Source organism: Tympanuchus pallidicinctus, unplaced genomic scaffold (genome assembly GCF_026119805.1).
Source record: "Tympanuchus pallidicinctus isolate F22 unplaced genomic scaffold, pur_lepc_1.0 scaffold4, whole genome shotgun sequence".
In the NCBI taxonomy this organism is placed as follows: Eukaryota; Metazoa; Chordata; class Aves; order Galliformes; family Phasianidae; genus Tympanuchus; species Tympanuchus pallidicinctus.
In genome coordinates, this window is record NW_026294758.1 from 42564018 (window position 1) to 42580191 (window position 16174).

Sequence of the window (16174 nt, forward strand, 5' to 3'; positions counted from 1 at the left end):
ATTTTGGATAGATCTTTTATCTCTTCTTTTTTAGGTAATTCTTTTATAGTAGGTGAAAAAGAGGATGCATCCTGTTTATGACAAAAAACAGTGATAGTATCTTTTGTGTGAAGTGAAAATGTCTTAAATAGAATTATGGATGTTTGCTTTTTCTCTGTGCTAAGTCAAACTTCCCTTGAGGTAGTGCTCAGATCAGATAATACTCATTAGAATAGTTCGTTTGTCATTAACTTCTTTTTTTTATCAGTTATTTGTATTGTGAATTGTCTCACTTTTTGCAGGAAGGATTTTAATATTGACTTATTAAGAATATCAATAAATATGTTGAAAATAAAATTAAACTACATAATAAATGCATGGGTAAACATAAATAGTTCTATCCAACTGAGAATTACTGGAAGTACTTCACTGCAGCATGAAGGGTTTCCAGTAATTCTCGGGTGGACGAGAGATTTCAGTTCTTAGTGTATTCATTGAACACAGCATATCAGTGTGGTAATATGTTGATTTTTGTTTATGAAATAGGCAATATATGTATTCCAAAAAGCAGCAATTTTATGTATGCTTACAGAGGATGAATTGAAAAGTACCGGTGAGGACATTGTATCTTTGTTCAGGTAAACTTTTATGAAATAATTAGATATTCAGTCATTATATTCCATCCCAATTCCACACTCACAAACTAATTTCAACTTGAATATCTTCGTTTTGTATCACCTTCTCCCTATGTTTTATCATCAACTTTTCAACTTTTTGCATTACTTTTTACCATCACGTTGTTTAAAATGCATTTATTAGCAACGTACATCTTGCATCAGCATACTGTGTGGTGGAAAACCACACAGTTAAGATGTTATTCTTCCCAGAAAAATATAATATCTTACTACATGAGACTAAAGGAAATGAAAACTACTTAAACTGAGCTCTCTTTTGTCTCCTCTTAGACAAGTGGATGGTCTAAAACAGAGAATTGCAGGAAAATCTATTCCAACTGAAAAATTTGCAGTAAGGAAAGCTCGACGCTATGCAAGTTCTCAACCTGTGAAGCTGATATTACCTGCCTTGGTAATTATACTTGCTTTCTTTTTGTCCATTTTAAATGAAGAAATGGAGAAAAATTGTGGGGAAGAAAAGGAGTATAATTTCTAATATAATTTCTTACATTTTATCAGGTAATATGTATTTGATAATTACATTTTAAACTTTTTTTCCAAGTAATTATTGGCATTCATGCAAATGGAGTGGCCTTGGGATTTTTGTAAAATGTACTAATGGCAGTTCAAAACCAAATCAGATTTTCCACAAGGCCAGGCTGGATGTGGCTCTGGGCAGCCTGGTCCAGTGATTGGCGGCCCTGCACATAGCAGGGGGTTGAAACTAGATGATCACTGTGGTCCTTTTCAACCCAGGCCATTCTGTGATTCTGTGATTTACAGCTGATGACAATTCTAGTAAGTTGGTGTTTCTTAACACCAGACACCATCTGAAAAACCACATAGTTACAGCAGAAATATAAGCAGAAATATTTGAGTGGTGTATTGTATCTGCTTCAAAATGACATTGTTTTGTATTTCACAGATGTAATTACAATGCAAATAAACCAAACTGTACTGTATACTGAACTTTGTCATGAAAGCAAATATTATTTTTGGCTAGAATGAAACCTGCATAACTGTTCTCTCGTTCTTTTCAATTTTTATCACATCACACTTTAATGCATCTAAACAACCATATTGCTTACTGAAGCATCGGGGGAGCTTTTTGATAGGATTTGCTTGATGCTTAATTCTAAATAAGATTTGGAGGAATATATTAGATGCAGTTGCTGGATACATATATTATGATGTATTTATGTATTAGAACCACAGGGAAAATTTTATCTACTGTTGCTCTACATGGAAGATAGAGCCTATGATTGCCTTTGAAAATGTATATGTACCTGATGAAATGTCCATTACACATTCTCGAGTGCTTATTTGAAGTAACACGATTACTTCTATTCTTGGGCTTCTTAACAGTGACAAACTTTGAAACCTTTCATATTGTTTAAAACAAGTTTTTGTAGGCAGTATTTTCATGTTTTCAAAATGTTCCATAACATTCCCCCAGTGTATTCTCTTTAGTTAAGTGTATGTGCAATTTCATGAGATTGTCTTGTTTATTTTTTTGTCAGGAAATGATGTACGTCTGGAATGGCTTTGCAATTGTGGGCAAAAGAGCAGATCTCACTGAAAATTTATTGGTAACAATTGAAAAAGAAGAAACTGCTCTAAAAAATGAGACTAGTAAGTAGTTGATCAAGATGATGTTAATATGCTGGTACGAAACATTGACATTTTTCTTTGCTTCCATTTTACTAGCATTCTGTGAGGTAAGTTCTGTCTTACACAACATGCATTTAAATCTGAGCATTGAGATTTTGGAGCTGCTTGAATGTTTAATAGTGGTTCGTGATATGTCCTTCATCAAGTTTGATTAATGCTAGAGTAGAATATAGGAAAGTCAAGAATTTGAGGCCATTACTTACAAGACTTAACATAGTCTTCCTAGGACTTAAATGTCTGAAAGTACTGTTACTGAACCAGATTATACCACACTACAACTGTATATTGAGTAATGCATAAATGTAAAATGTATAAAAGAAATGCTAAAGTATTGTGCATGAGTGTATTTTGCTACTATTTTTTAAACTTATGTTAAAGTGAAACATTTGCCTTATTTGCTCTTCCTTAATTCAGGCTTTATTAGATTGCTGCTGTTTCCTGTTATGTAAGCTTCTCAGTAGACTTCTCCTATAAGTTCTTCTAAGATGAATAAATGTTAGGTTTTTTCCATAATGGTAATTCACAAAAACAGTTTGTTTTGTAGTCAGATTGTAATCATACCTATTACCAGTGTGGCAAGTTAGTTTTCCCACATCGTTAAAAGATGTAATTACATAATGTGTCAGTAGTTCTGTGAGAAGAGTTTACGAATTGCTGAATGAGGTGTCAGTTGTGTACATCAGTAATACTAATGTTCTTTGGCTGGACAGTACCAAAACCCTTTCAGTTTTTTACTAGCAGATAAAAATACCTGTTTAAAAATTGTCCAGAATAACTCTTCCTAAAGCATAGTATTCCTGTAAAGCCAAAACCCTTGGAAATTGAATTTCAAACTCCACCATTATGAATGTTCCCCTGAGCTCTATTCTGTAGGGAAGGTACAGTGTGAGGTGTTTGTACAAGCTGAGGAAAGGAAGCAATTAAATATCCTTGCTAGTAAAGAAAAGAATAGAAGTGAGTGCACACCAAAACTAGGGACTGATATTAATAGTATCCGAATGTTACAGCTTTATTTTATTCCAAAGATATATAAGAAAAGAGAGACATTCTAACACACAAGCTAAATACAAAATAATGTGGAATATAGTACCCTGTCTCGTGCTTAAATATTTCGTCTTCAAATAAGCAAACATGACCAATAGACTGCTGTGGAAGGTGAGGTTCTCTTTTCTTTTCCTCTTTTGTTGCCTCATTGAAATAAAGACATAACAAAATGTTTGTACCCTCAGTAAGTTTGCAGATGACACCAAGTTGGGAAGTATTGTTGATTTTCCTGAGGGTAGGAAAGCCTTTCAGAGGGATCTAGATAAGCTGGATCTCTGGGCTGAGGTGAATGGGATGAGGTTCAACAAGGCCAAGTGCAGGGTCCTGCACTTTGGCCACAAGAACCCCACGCAGCGCTACAGGCTTGGGGATGAGTGGCTGGATGACTGTGAAGAGGAAAGGGACCTGGGGGTGTTGGTTGATGCTTGGCTAAATGTGAGCCAACAGTGTGCCCAGGTGGCCAAGAGGCCCAATGCCATCCTGGCCTGCGTTAGAAATAGTGAGGTCAGCAGGAGTAGGGAGGCAATCATCAGCCTGTGCTCAGCACTGGTGAAGCCGCATCTTGAGTTCTGTGTTCAGTTTTGGGAACTTCAATACAAGAAAGACATGAAGGCTCTGGAACGTGGAAATAAAACTGGTGAGCACAAGTGTTATGAGGAGCAGCTGAGGGAGCTGGGATTGTGTAGACTATAGAAGAGGAGGCTCAGGGGAGACCTCATTGTAGGCTACAAATTCCTCAAGGGAGGCTGTGATGAGGAGGGGTTTGGCCTCTTCTCCCAGGTAACTAACACGACCCGAGGAATTGACAACAAGTTGGCCACCAGGTTGGTCAAGCAGGATTTGCCCTTGGTGAGGCCGTGCTGGTTCTCCCATATAAACTCACTGCCTTCCGTGTGGCTTAAGCATGCCATCCAGGAGGATCTGCTCCACCATCTTCCTTGGCACAGAGGTGAGACTGACATGTTGGTAGTACATGGAGTCATTCTTTTTACCCTTTTTAAAAATGGGGTACCAGAGCAGATTTAGATTAGACATAAGGAAAAGCTTTTTCTCTGAGTGAGTGGTCAGGCACTGGAATGGCTGCCCAGGGAAGTGGTGGAGTCACTGTCCCTGGCAGTGTTGAAGAGGCACCTGGATGAGGAGCTACGAGGTATGGTTTAGTAGCTTGTGGCAGCATTGGTGATGGGAGGACGGTTGGACTAGGTGATCTTGTAGGTCCTTTCCAACCTTGTGATTCTATGATCTGTGATTCAAATTTGTCTCAGCACTGCTCAGCCTCTAGGACAGCAGCCTCCTGGCTGGACCCCCAGAGCAGCTCTGGGGAGGAGCAGTGTGGGTGACTAGTGCTGGCAGGTGAAAAGGGCACAGCTCCCGTCTTGGTGGCACAAGTAAATAAGCTTGTTTATTTAAAAAAATACAGATTTTTTTAAAGAGAAGAGGCACTGCTGAGCCTGGCCCTTCCTCTTCTTACAAGCAAGATGGATGGGCTTAGAGACAGACGTTTAGGGCATCGAGCACATCTTCGCCCAGACTACGTAGACCTTCTTGTCAGTTGGTATGGCAGCAGCATCCTGGGCATGGTGCGAGTGGCACGATTTCTTGGAGCCACAGACAGGGTCACTGCAGGGCTGTGATGATGAGCTGTGTCAGGTGGTGATACTCTTTTGTGCTCCACAGAACGTTACACTGCCCGGTGGAGGGCTGCTGCCTTCTGCTTTGGTGCTCCAGCTGCTCTTGCTTCTCCTAGGGCACTTCTTCTACCGGGGACACCACTTGTGTCTTTTGGGGCCTGCCTTAATCCAGTCTGCCCCAGATGGTGCAGTCACATATGTGCTGGTGGACTGTTTCTCCCAGGACACTGCTGGCTGCAGTGGGCGGCCTGAAATGAGGCCAAGGTGGTTCAGCTTCAGAGAGCGGATGTGCAGCTCCAGGGTCTCACGCTCCTCCTCGGTCAGGAACTGAGCCTCGCAGTTGTGGAAGTACGTGGGCACCAGGCAGGATCCTGGTGCCTTGGCCCTACACTGCTGCCTCCTGACCTGGTCAGGATGGAGGGGGCACTTTGTCTTGGGTGTGGAGAGCGGGGCATCCTGTGTTGGCGGTAGGTGTTGCAGAGGTTCTGTGGACTTCTGCACTGTCGCAAGGGAGAGTTGAAACTTTAGGTCCAGGCATTTTCTGTCTGTGTGCATGGAGAGCTTCCCGCAAGTCACCTGATTGAATTGATTGACCTGCAGTTTTGGCACTGCCCTGATAGCTTTAATGTCAGCCACATCCAGGTCTGAGGTGCCCGTTTGACTGCTGCTGTTGTTTAGCTGTGCTGCTTTGGCTGGGCCAGGAAGTGCTGCTCTAGCTGCTGGACATTCTGTCTCCTTAGGTGCTGCGCACAGAGGCAAAAGAATCTTTGCTGACTCCTCAGGCTGGCCCTGGTGGTGCTGCTGCCTCTTACTGGGATGCCCCTGTGCCTCAACCTGGCCCTGGAAATAGGGAACAAACTCAATGAGATTCTCAGAAGGACCTATATTCTGGGGAAGCAGAAGCAGTGGGGGGCATGGCACCAGTGGGTTCTGGAAGATCTCAGTAGGGTTGGGGCCCTCCCACTATTTCAGCTCTTGCTTCTTAAGAATGTTGCCTGCTGTGCAGTCACCCTTGGTCTGCAGCAAGGGGCTCAGACGGTGCTGCAGCAGGGGCTGAGTCTGCCCTGGCTTGATGAGTTTGGGCAGGACAGAGCAGCATTGCCTTCACCTTGCCTGCATCTGGGAGAGCAAGAGCCGTTTGTGCAGGGCCCCCAGGTGCACTTTCAGGCTTTTCCGTGCATGCTCAGGGCTTTGTGGGCTCCAGCACTCCACACGGGTCCAGGGGTGCAAACTGGCACCGGCTCTGTTGGTGCTCTGCCAGGCAGTCAAGGAGTGGTCATAGCCTTCTCTGGGATAGCATCGAACCTCAGAGGAGCTGCAACAGTGGCACAACAGGCTGTTCTGCTTCATCAGTTCTTCCAGGTCCCTCCAGGCCGCCTGCCAGAAGTCAGGGCCCAGCACAGCCTTGCACCCAGGCAGCCCTGACAGGACCAGCTGCTGGAGCTCCTGGTCGGCCTTCCTGCAGGGGCGCAGTGGCTCGCACTGGGAGCTGCTGTGTCTGGCTGCCCGTCTCTCAGCACCTGCAAAACAGGGAGAAATCCTGAGCCACGGTGGGCTGGGGACTCGGGGGATGCTCTGGGTCAGCCATGTCCAATCTGCGGCCTGCGGGCCTCATGCAGCCTGGCACAGCTGTCACTGCAGCCTGGCTTCAGCCCGATGTCACCTGCAGCTCTGCCCTGCAGAGAGGCCCAGCCCGGCCCTAAGCACACACCCACCACAGCCCGGGGAAGCCAGAAGTTTGCACGCCCATGCCGTGGGCCCATCTGGCCAGGCTGCACTGTGCCACGTCCTGGGCCGCGGCTCAGCTGCTCCCAGAGGCTAGGCCCTGCCTGGGGACGGATGCTCCTGGGAAATGGATGCCTGGGGCTCAGGCTGACCCTCAGAGGGCTCACCTGGCTCTGGTGCCGCTGCTCGCCGCCACCATTTCCTCCACCGCAGGCGTCGTCTGCCAGCCTGTGGGCACATGGACATGGCACAGTTACACTCCTGAGATGTCCCAAGGCTTGACCGGGATTCACCCAGCCACGAGTCCCCCAGCCACAAGTCACCCCCACCCTCATATCTCCCCTACCTTTAGGTGTCGGATCACAGTGAGCAGGGAGATTCCGGTTGCCAGGAACATGAGGCCGTAGAGAAGGACAAGGGTGACAGGGACAAAGAGAGAGCTGCTGTCAACCATCGCTAAGCGCTGGTCACGACCGCAATAGCAGAGGTGGGACCACCCCTCTGAACTCAGAGTTCAGCTGTGCTGACATTACAGTGCTGCCCACTCACCCCTGGAACCTGGACGCACTATGAGGTGGAGCCTGGGTGGAACACTGCCTCCTCCTGCCAACCCCGTGCCTGCACACGCTTCGTGCTGGCCTCCATCTTGTTTTGAGGGCCCCTCTGAGATGGCAGCACTGGAAGTCCATATTCTAATGATTTGTCTTCCCAGAAGAGCTAGTCTCTTCCATTTGATCTCTACATTTCCCAAGGAATCTGCCTGCATGTCTAATGTCACCCTGAATCCAACACTTGGCTCAGAGGCTGGTGTTGAGGCAGAAACTTTGGGTTCTTTGATCATGGGGCAGTTGACGTGGTCCCTGGCCTGTGCATGGAACCCACCTGTCTCAACGTGGGAAACAAATCCTAGTGCAGGAGTTAGCGGGGCTTATTGAAAGAGCTTTAAACTAGCTACAACGGGGGAAGGAGACTTACCAGAGGCTCACCAGAGAGAGAGCCTAGGGGAACAATGCTCGAGCTGCGGGTGAGGCAGGTGACTCAGTTGGAGTTTGCACCTACTCCAATGCACACAGCATGGGCAACAAGCAGGAGGAACTGGAAGCGATTTTGCGGCAGGCTAACTATGACCTAGGTAGTATCACTGAAACATGCTGGGACCACTCCAATGACTGGAGAACTGTGATGGATGGCTATAAGCTCTTCAGAAGGGAAGACAAGGAAGGAAGCGTGGTGGTGTGGCCCTTTATATATTAAAGACTGTTTTGATGTTGAAGAGCTTGGGGTTATGAATTTGAGAACTTGAGTGTCTATGGGTACGAATCACGGGGAAGGCCCGTAAGAGTGACATCTGGCTGGAGGTCTGTTATAAACCACTTAATCAGGATGAAGAGATGGATGAGACATTCTATGAGCAACTTGTGGAAGTTCCACAATCACCAGACTTCAACTTCCCTGTTGTATGTTGGAAATATAATACAGAGCAGAGGAAGCAGTCAAAGAGGTTTCTAGAGTGTGTGGAAGATAGCTTCCTTACGCAGCTGGTACCAGAGCCTGCCAGGGGTGGTGCCCTGCTAGACCTGCTCTTCACTAACAGAGAAGGACTTGTGGGAGATGTGAAGGTTGGGGATTGTCTTGGGCAGACCGACCATGAAACTGTAGAATTCTCTCTTCTTGGAGATGCCAGAAGGGGGACTAGCAAAACTGCTACCTTGAACTTCAAGAGGCCGGACTCTGACCTGTTCCGGATGCTTGTTGCAGGGGTCCCTTATCTACACTCTGATCTGGAAGTCTGGAATGCTACTCAGAATATGCCCCTGGTGATTCAGGTAGAGACAGACAGCTCCTCCTCCGTCTGGATTGTCACAAGTCCATTGGATCAGACAGGCTCCATCCTAGGGTGCTGAAGGAGCTGGCAAGGATGATTGCCGAGCTGCTCTCAGCCATCTACCAGCGCTGGTTATCTGGAGAGGTCCAGGAGGGTTGGAGGCTTGCCAGTGTGACTCCCATCTACAAGAAGGGCTTTAAGGAGGATCCAGGGAACTACAGGCCTGTCAGCCTGACCTCGGTACCAGGGAAATTTATGGGGCAAATCACCTTGGGTGAGATCACACAGCACGTCCGAGGCACCCAGGGGATCAGGCCCAGCACAGGTTCACGAAAGGCAGGTCGTGCTTGACCAACCTCATCTCCTTCTATGACTGGGTGACCAGACTGGTAGATGAGGGGAAGGCTGTTGATGTAGTCTTCAGCAAAGCCTTTGACACGGTCTCTCACGGTATTCTCCTGGGGAAACTGGCTGCCCATGGCCTGGACAGGCATACTCTTCTTTACACAAGGAACTGGCTAGAGGGCTGTGCCCAACGAGTGAATGGAGCTAAGTCCTGCTGGCTATGCGTTACAAGTGGTGTCCCCCAGGGTTTGGTACTCGGGCCTGTCTTGTTTAATCTTTACTGATGAACTAGATGAGGAGATTGAGTGTACCCTCAGTAAGTTTGCAGATGACACCAAGTTGGGAGGTGATGTCGATCTGCCTGAGGGTACGGAGGCCCTTTGAAGGGATCAAGATAAGCTGGATCGTGGGGCTGAGGTGAATGGGATGAGGTTCAACAAGGCCAAGTGCAGGGTCCTGCACTTTGGCCACAAGAACCCCACGCAGCGCTACAGGCTTGGGGATGAGTGGCTGGATGACTGTGAAGAGGAAAGGGACCTGGGGGTGTTGGTTGATCTTGGCTAAAAATGAGCCGACAGTGTGCCCAGGAAGCCAAGAGGCCCAATGCCATCCTGGCCTGCGTTAGAAATAGTGAGGTCAGCAGGAGTAGGGAGGCAATCATCAGCCTGTGCTCAGCACTGGTGAAGCTGATGATGATCTTGTGGGTCCATTCCAACCTTGTGATTCGATGATTCAAAAAGCAAGACATCTGCAGATAAAGTTATGCTGCTCTGAATTTTGCGGAAAGAGTTCTGGCAGAAGCTGTTGAGAATCCAGAGGTGTTTCATGCAGAGATCTATGCTGTAAGTATCTAGTCAATTTAGAGCAGTGAAGTCAATTTCCTGTCAAATTCGTTGGCAGATATGTGCAAGATGCCACCATTAAAGAAACAGTAAAACAGTTGCAGTAGCACTGAAATAGAAATGAATTAGATGATTAGGGGTATAGAAGATACTTATATCTAAAGAAACAGGTGAGGTCTTGTTGAAGCAGAAAGCAGCTGATTGGTGTTTTAGGATCTACGTATCCATAAAAGCAGAGGCTGGAGGAGAAACAGAATGGTCTTGTTTGTTGTTTTAATTTTCTTCGAAACACTGGTGTGACTTCCTTTTTAACAACCGAATGGTAGGGTAAAACATGAGTGAGGATAAATGGATATGCCTTAAGTGAGTAAGTCATTAAGAATAAGGCTGCTTTCTGCGTGAGAACTTCCTGCATAGGAAAATGAACTTAGTTACCCTGTCCAAGCAAATAAACCAAGAAGTCCAAAGAAATCAGACTGTGTATCTAGAGGTTCTTTTCTGAGTTGCTGTCACATAAAAAATAAGCTGAGCTATTTATCTATAGCGTTCAGATGGAGATTAATTCTTGTAAAAATGAGTGTCCAAAAAGTAAACGAGTATGTGTGCAATGAATATTATAAAAATCTGAATTACATCTTGCTTAGACTAAATAGTAATGCTGTGGTTTTAGACGGTGGCATAAAATGTTTATTCATCACTTGGAATCCGTTGTTAACAGCAGCTAAAATAAATAAATTACTGGTGCTTTCAAATAGTATTTTTCTGTAAAAACAGTATGTTCTTCTAATAGAAACAAGCAGTTTACAAGTAAGATGTAATTCTGAAGCATATTTATTTTTACATTTTATTTGTCTTTTGTAGTAATAACTGCAGTGAAGTACGATTTTGTTCTGGAATTTCTCTCTTTGAGCCTGATAAACTTTTAATGATAAAGAGTCAGACAAAATAAAGACACTGATTACCAGAATTGCTGCCACTGAGTTGAGATCCAAAGAAAGTGTGTAAGGCTATTAGCAGAGTGAGGCGTGGATACAGCATTATTTTAAGAGACAGCTGTCAGTAGTAGAAAGCTTAAAAGGATCGCTAAGGTGCTGTTAAAAAAAAAAAGTAGGTTAATTATACACAGAGGTCATTTAGGGATTGATGCTTCTCAGAGAGAGCTGTTACTGCATTTGCTTCGTGTGAATGGGCACAGCAAGGAATCTGTCAGTGACTGAAAAATGGTTGTATAGAGCTCAAAATAGAGATGACAGATGGAATGGGATGGAACGCTTCAGAAATTACATTTTTTCTCAGGATTTTTCAGCATTTTTGTCATTTCTAAATAAGTATATAAAAAAGAGAATTGTTAACATTAAGAAATAATCATTTTGTAGTTATATTGCCATAAAATAATGGCAGTATTTCCTGCAGTACAGAGAACTGAAGGAAGATGGTCTTCCAAATATATTGCCAAGGTCATCCATGTTTAATTGGACTCTGCACTTACTGTTCCTGTTGCAGTGTTTTGGCTTACTGTCTTTTTTTCCTGTGGGACATACCAGGGAGATGTTAGTTGGAAAAAACATAAATAAAGAGCGGCTGGATTTTACTGATATCAATCTCAGTCCTAATAGTTTTGAGGAATTAGCTCTTTGGGAGATAACCACACGAATCTAACACTAGTAAAACAGGCTAGAGGAATGCAGCCATCTTTTTCTACCTGTCACTAAAAGCACAGTCTGTTGATTGTTATCTATCAAGACTTTCTGAGTTTAAACACAGAAGTAAGCTGGAGTACAGTGCAAAAGCACTCCCCCAAATCCTAACATACTCTTGTCTCACATATTTCAGAACTACTTTTGTAGGATGTTTTGGCAGACTATTAAAGAAAAAAAAAATTAACGTGACCTCAGAGAGCTGGTAATTAGTTGTAAACAACATGATGTGGAGGGAGGATGTTTTGCTTCTTGAATTGTTAATGTATGTGCAGCCATCTGTCTATCCATATGTGTTTTCTTTCTTTTCCTTCCCTACACCTAGCAAATGCTATAAACCAAGGCAAAAAAAAAAAAAAAAGAAAAAAAAAAAAAGACGAACAATACACATTTATATTTCCATACCACTTTGCCACAACTCATTTTGTCTGATATTTTTAGTCCTATTCAGCATAAAGCTTTCTTGAGTTTTCCAAATGTCATACTCTAATAGTGAACCTTTTTAATTGTTAGAGTTAATGCTAATAAAGATGATTTATTGAATTTCTATTGCCGCATAACGCATCCTAATAATTATGCAGAAATAAATCTTGTGCTTTTCACATTTCTGGCTGGTGCTGAGGGGGTTCTGCCAGCACTTTCCTTTCTGCTGTAGATGTTACATGTGTTAGAAGTCTTTAGCTGATGCCAATTCATGTCCTCTTTGTAATGACTTCCTAATACAGAAGACAGGGCAACACGTGGATATTTAGGTTTCTTCTTGTTCCTAGCTTCTATTCTTAGATATATATATAATTGCTATATGTGAATGCTCTCTAGTAGACATTTAAGTGTCTTACAGTATTTAAATTGTGCCTATGGATTATATGTGTGTTGAGTTGTAAAATTCTGAGAAGCAAGCTCCTGACTCCGATTACATATCTCCTACTGAAAATCTTGTTTGCCTTTTCATGATCATGTTTTCAAATTGTTCGGTGTGTTTTGCTTTTACTTTCAGGCCACACAGAGTACTATATGGATGATGTGTGCATGTTACAGTTACTAAAAGGCCTTTGTCTTAAACACTTGGGAAGACTCATGCAAGCTGAACTATGTTTCAATCAAGTAATTCAAAGGTAAATATAATAGACATTTTACTTCTATTTTGTACCTGTCATTGAGATTTATGATGTTTCTGCAGAAACCTTCACATTAGAATTTTGTATAATTAAACTTCATTATACTGTTAAGGGGCTGGAGTTAAAATATCTCTGAAAGTAGCTGGAGGATCACAAAATTTTGGTTATATTTTTCTACAGCAATTTAACATGAAATTATTTTTATAAAAATGTGATGCTTTAGGCCAAGTAAATCACACTGACAAGTAATGCATTTATCTGGATACATTTGTAATATTTTTGTGTTTGCAGAACTATCAATGTAAGTAAAGGTAATTTGTGTGAATTTATTGTTTCTCTCTCTCCTTTTTCCCCCAGTATTTAGTGCTTCTGGAGCTAATACTTCATTAAATAATGAGAAACTGTAGAACTTATTAGTTTCAATTGACAAATTGGATTTCCAGTGTTAGGAATTTATTCAACATTTTAGATCCATATCTACTATTATCTACTGTTACATTGAGTCATGCATTTATTGTTAATTTCTTCTTTTTTTATTTAATGAAGTAATTAGGTTGGAAAAGAAGTTACAATGTTTGTGCAATTCTTCTAATAAATAATAGTCTAGAAGAATTACTTTTTGTTAAAATGAGAATATTTTCTATAATTCTGGTGTCTTTTGCAGCTTTCTTGCCATCAGGCTTGTCTTACCATTTGTAAGATCCCTAATGGATTCAGTGAAACACTTAGCAAGTTACCTGACTCTATAAACTTCCTGAAAATCCTTCTCCAAAGATATTTGATCCAGTGAAGGCTTGATGCATCTCAAAAACTAATCAGACAAAACTTCTTTAAAAAGATGTTTTGAATGGGGGGGGGGAAGGAGGGATCTTCTGGTAAACTAAATATTTGGTTAGCTTTGCTCTCTACTTTCTTGAGCAGCTATAGAACATAAAGACTGTTTTAAAGACATATTTCTGTGCATCACAGCTTGCCTTGGTGGATGAGGTAACTCTAGAAGTATGACTCTCAAAATGTTGGTGTTTGTTGCAAACGTTATGTTCTGCAAAATTGTTTGATGTTTTATCTAGAAAAGAATGAAAGAATTGATTGTAGAGGATATTGGAAAGGCCGAGGTGCTTGGTGCCTTCTTCACCTCATTCTGTACTGCCAAGATCACTCTTCAGGAATTTTCCAGATCCCTGAGAGTTGTGGAAAAGTCTGGAACGAGAAAAACATTGTGGAAGAGGGTTATGTTAGGAAACATTTAAACAGACTGGGCGTACGTATGTCCATGGCAATTGAATATACCTAACGGGACCTATTGGTGTACATCCATGAGTACTTAGGGAACTGGCCAATGTTTTTTTTCTTTGAAAAGTCATGACAATTGAAGGAGGTTCCTGAGGAGTGGAAGAAAGCAAATGTCCCTCTAGTCTTCAAGAAGAAGAAGGAGAATACTTAGCGGAACTACAGAGCACTCAGCTTCACTCTGTGGGAAGAACAGTGGATGTTCATCTCCAGTTTAAAGAAGCTTTTGACATGGTGTCCTGTAATAGCATCATAGAGAAACTGATGAAGTCTAGATTAATTAAGGAGGCAGTGGTGTGAATTGAAAACTGGCTGAACTGTTGCATTCAGGAGGCCTGTGAAGGGAAGCACAAAGTCAGCCTGCCAGTCAGCAGCAGAATACTACAGGGTTTGACACTGGAATGCTTGTAGCTATAATGCAGTTGATACCACACCAGTGTTCTGGCTGTTATGAGGTATGCTCAGCTAGTCTGTCTCTTTAATGAACCCCTCAGTGAAATGCCAGTAGGCTGGGATTAGGCTAGAGGTGGGGACGGGACATCACCAGGACAGCTGACCTCAAAGCTGACATCAAAGAAATGCTCCATACTGTATGACATCATGCTCAGTAACAAAAGCTGGAGAAGGAGAATGGGAACAGAGGGCTATCGTGATTATATTTGTGTTCCTCAATAATTGCTACATGTACTGAAGTCATTCTTCCCAAGATGTGACTGATCATCATTTGGTGATGAGAATTAGAGAATTGCTTCTGCATTGTTTTAGCAGGTTTTTTTTTCTCCTGCATTAAACTTTTTTTTTTGGAGGGGGATTAAGAAAATGATGTGATTGAACTTAGCTGTCTGTCAGTGTGCAAGCACCATCCTAAGCTAGACAGATTATCTGATAGCAACCTCATGAAGTTCAGCAAAAGGAAATGGCAAGCTTTGGTGAAGAATAAAGCTCCCTGCACTGCTGCTTCTGGCAGCATGATGGGAAAGCAGATTGTCAGAAAAAGCCTTGGGGATATCCTAAACATCACAGTCAACTCCAGGAAGCCTTAGCGATGGGTTGTATTAGGAACAGTGTCCTCACTGGGTCAAGGGAGGTGATCTTTTGTCACTACTCAGTTCTGATGAGGCCGCATCTAGATTACTGTATCCAGTTCTGGTCTTTAGAGTACAAGAGAGGCATGAATGTACTGTATGAAGCCCTGCAAAAGGCCACAAAGATGATTAAGAGATTGAACTTCTATCATATCAAGAGAAACTGAGATAGCTGGGGCTGCTCAGCCTGAAGAAGGAAAGTCTTGGGTTGGATTGGAAGAGTCTTATGTATAAGTCACAGAATCACAGAATAACTTGTATTGGAAGGGACCCACAGTTATCATCAAGTCCAACTTCTGACTCCACACAGGACCACTCAATAATCAAACTGATTACATTGCTAAAAGCATTGTCAAAAGGGTCAGAGAGTCTGTAGAGTCTCCATCCTTGGAAATACTTAAAATCTAACTGGACACATTCCTGAGCTGGTTGCTGTTGTTGACTCTGCTCTGAGCAGAGTGTTGGATTAGATAATCTCCAGAGGTGCCTTCTGGCTGTTACGATTCTATAGGTTTTGTATGCTGAAGAAAAGTTGAATTTTCTTAGTTCTTTGAAGCTTTGTTCAGGCAAACTGACGTAATAAGGTTTTGTGTATAAGAAGTATTTGCATTGCTTTTAATCTTGTGTCATCTTTTTGTTCTTTTTTTTTTCAACTGTAAGTCACACCATCGAGTTCTAGTCCTGGGTGTATGTAGCTTGGATAATAATTAGGAATGAATAAATCTTTGCTTGCTGAAGATCGTGATAGTATTTTATACCCATGGCTTGCAAGTGTTACTGATATGCACAGTGTCAACTGGTAAAAATTTCCAGAGTTTTCTGTGGCCGTGGACTTCTACATATGGTGTTTGCGTTTGAAAGTTAATTGATCACATAAGACAATGTTGTATTTAGCCATTCTGTATTTTTCTGATTTCCTAGTGAGAAGCAAATAAAATATGATAGCTATTTGGTGCCATTCACCATGTATGAGCTGGGACTTCTATACAAACAACAGGATGAGAGAGAAAAAGCTATCAGATACATAGAAACTGCAAAGTAAGTCAATTTGTTTGTTTGTTCGTTTGTTTTAACCTGGAGATTAAGAATATCTGAGTAAATTTACCAACAAGAAATTTTTTTTTCTGACAGTCTCCTGCCAGAAGTAGAACTAGTATGCAAGTAGATCTTTGTTTTTGACTACAGAATTTGTCCAATATGGTTGAATTTGATAGTTTTGCTGTTGTACTGCTTCAGGCACAGTGGACT

The 16174-nt window shown here is 42.6% G+C and overlaps 1 protein-coding gene across 1 annotated transcript in view; it reads left to right on the top strand.

Moving 5' to 3' along the window:
• The window catches only part of TTC39B (tetratricopeptide repeat domain 39B), an 85913-nt gene that overhangs the window by 63795 nt on the left and 5944 nt on the right, over positions 1–16174 (top strand). Inside the window, exons 14-18 of the mRNA XM_052701117.1 lie at positions 526–617; positions 945–1065; positions 2174–2285; positions 12431–12548; positions 15848–15964. Coding sequence (XP_052557077.1) covers positions 526–617; positions 945–1065; positions 2174–2285; positions 12431–12548; positions 15848–15964 — 560 coding nt within the window. The remainder of the gene's footprint in view (positions 1–525; positions 618–944; positions 1066–2173; positions 2286–12430; positions 12549–15847; positions 15965–16174) is intronic.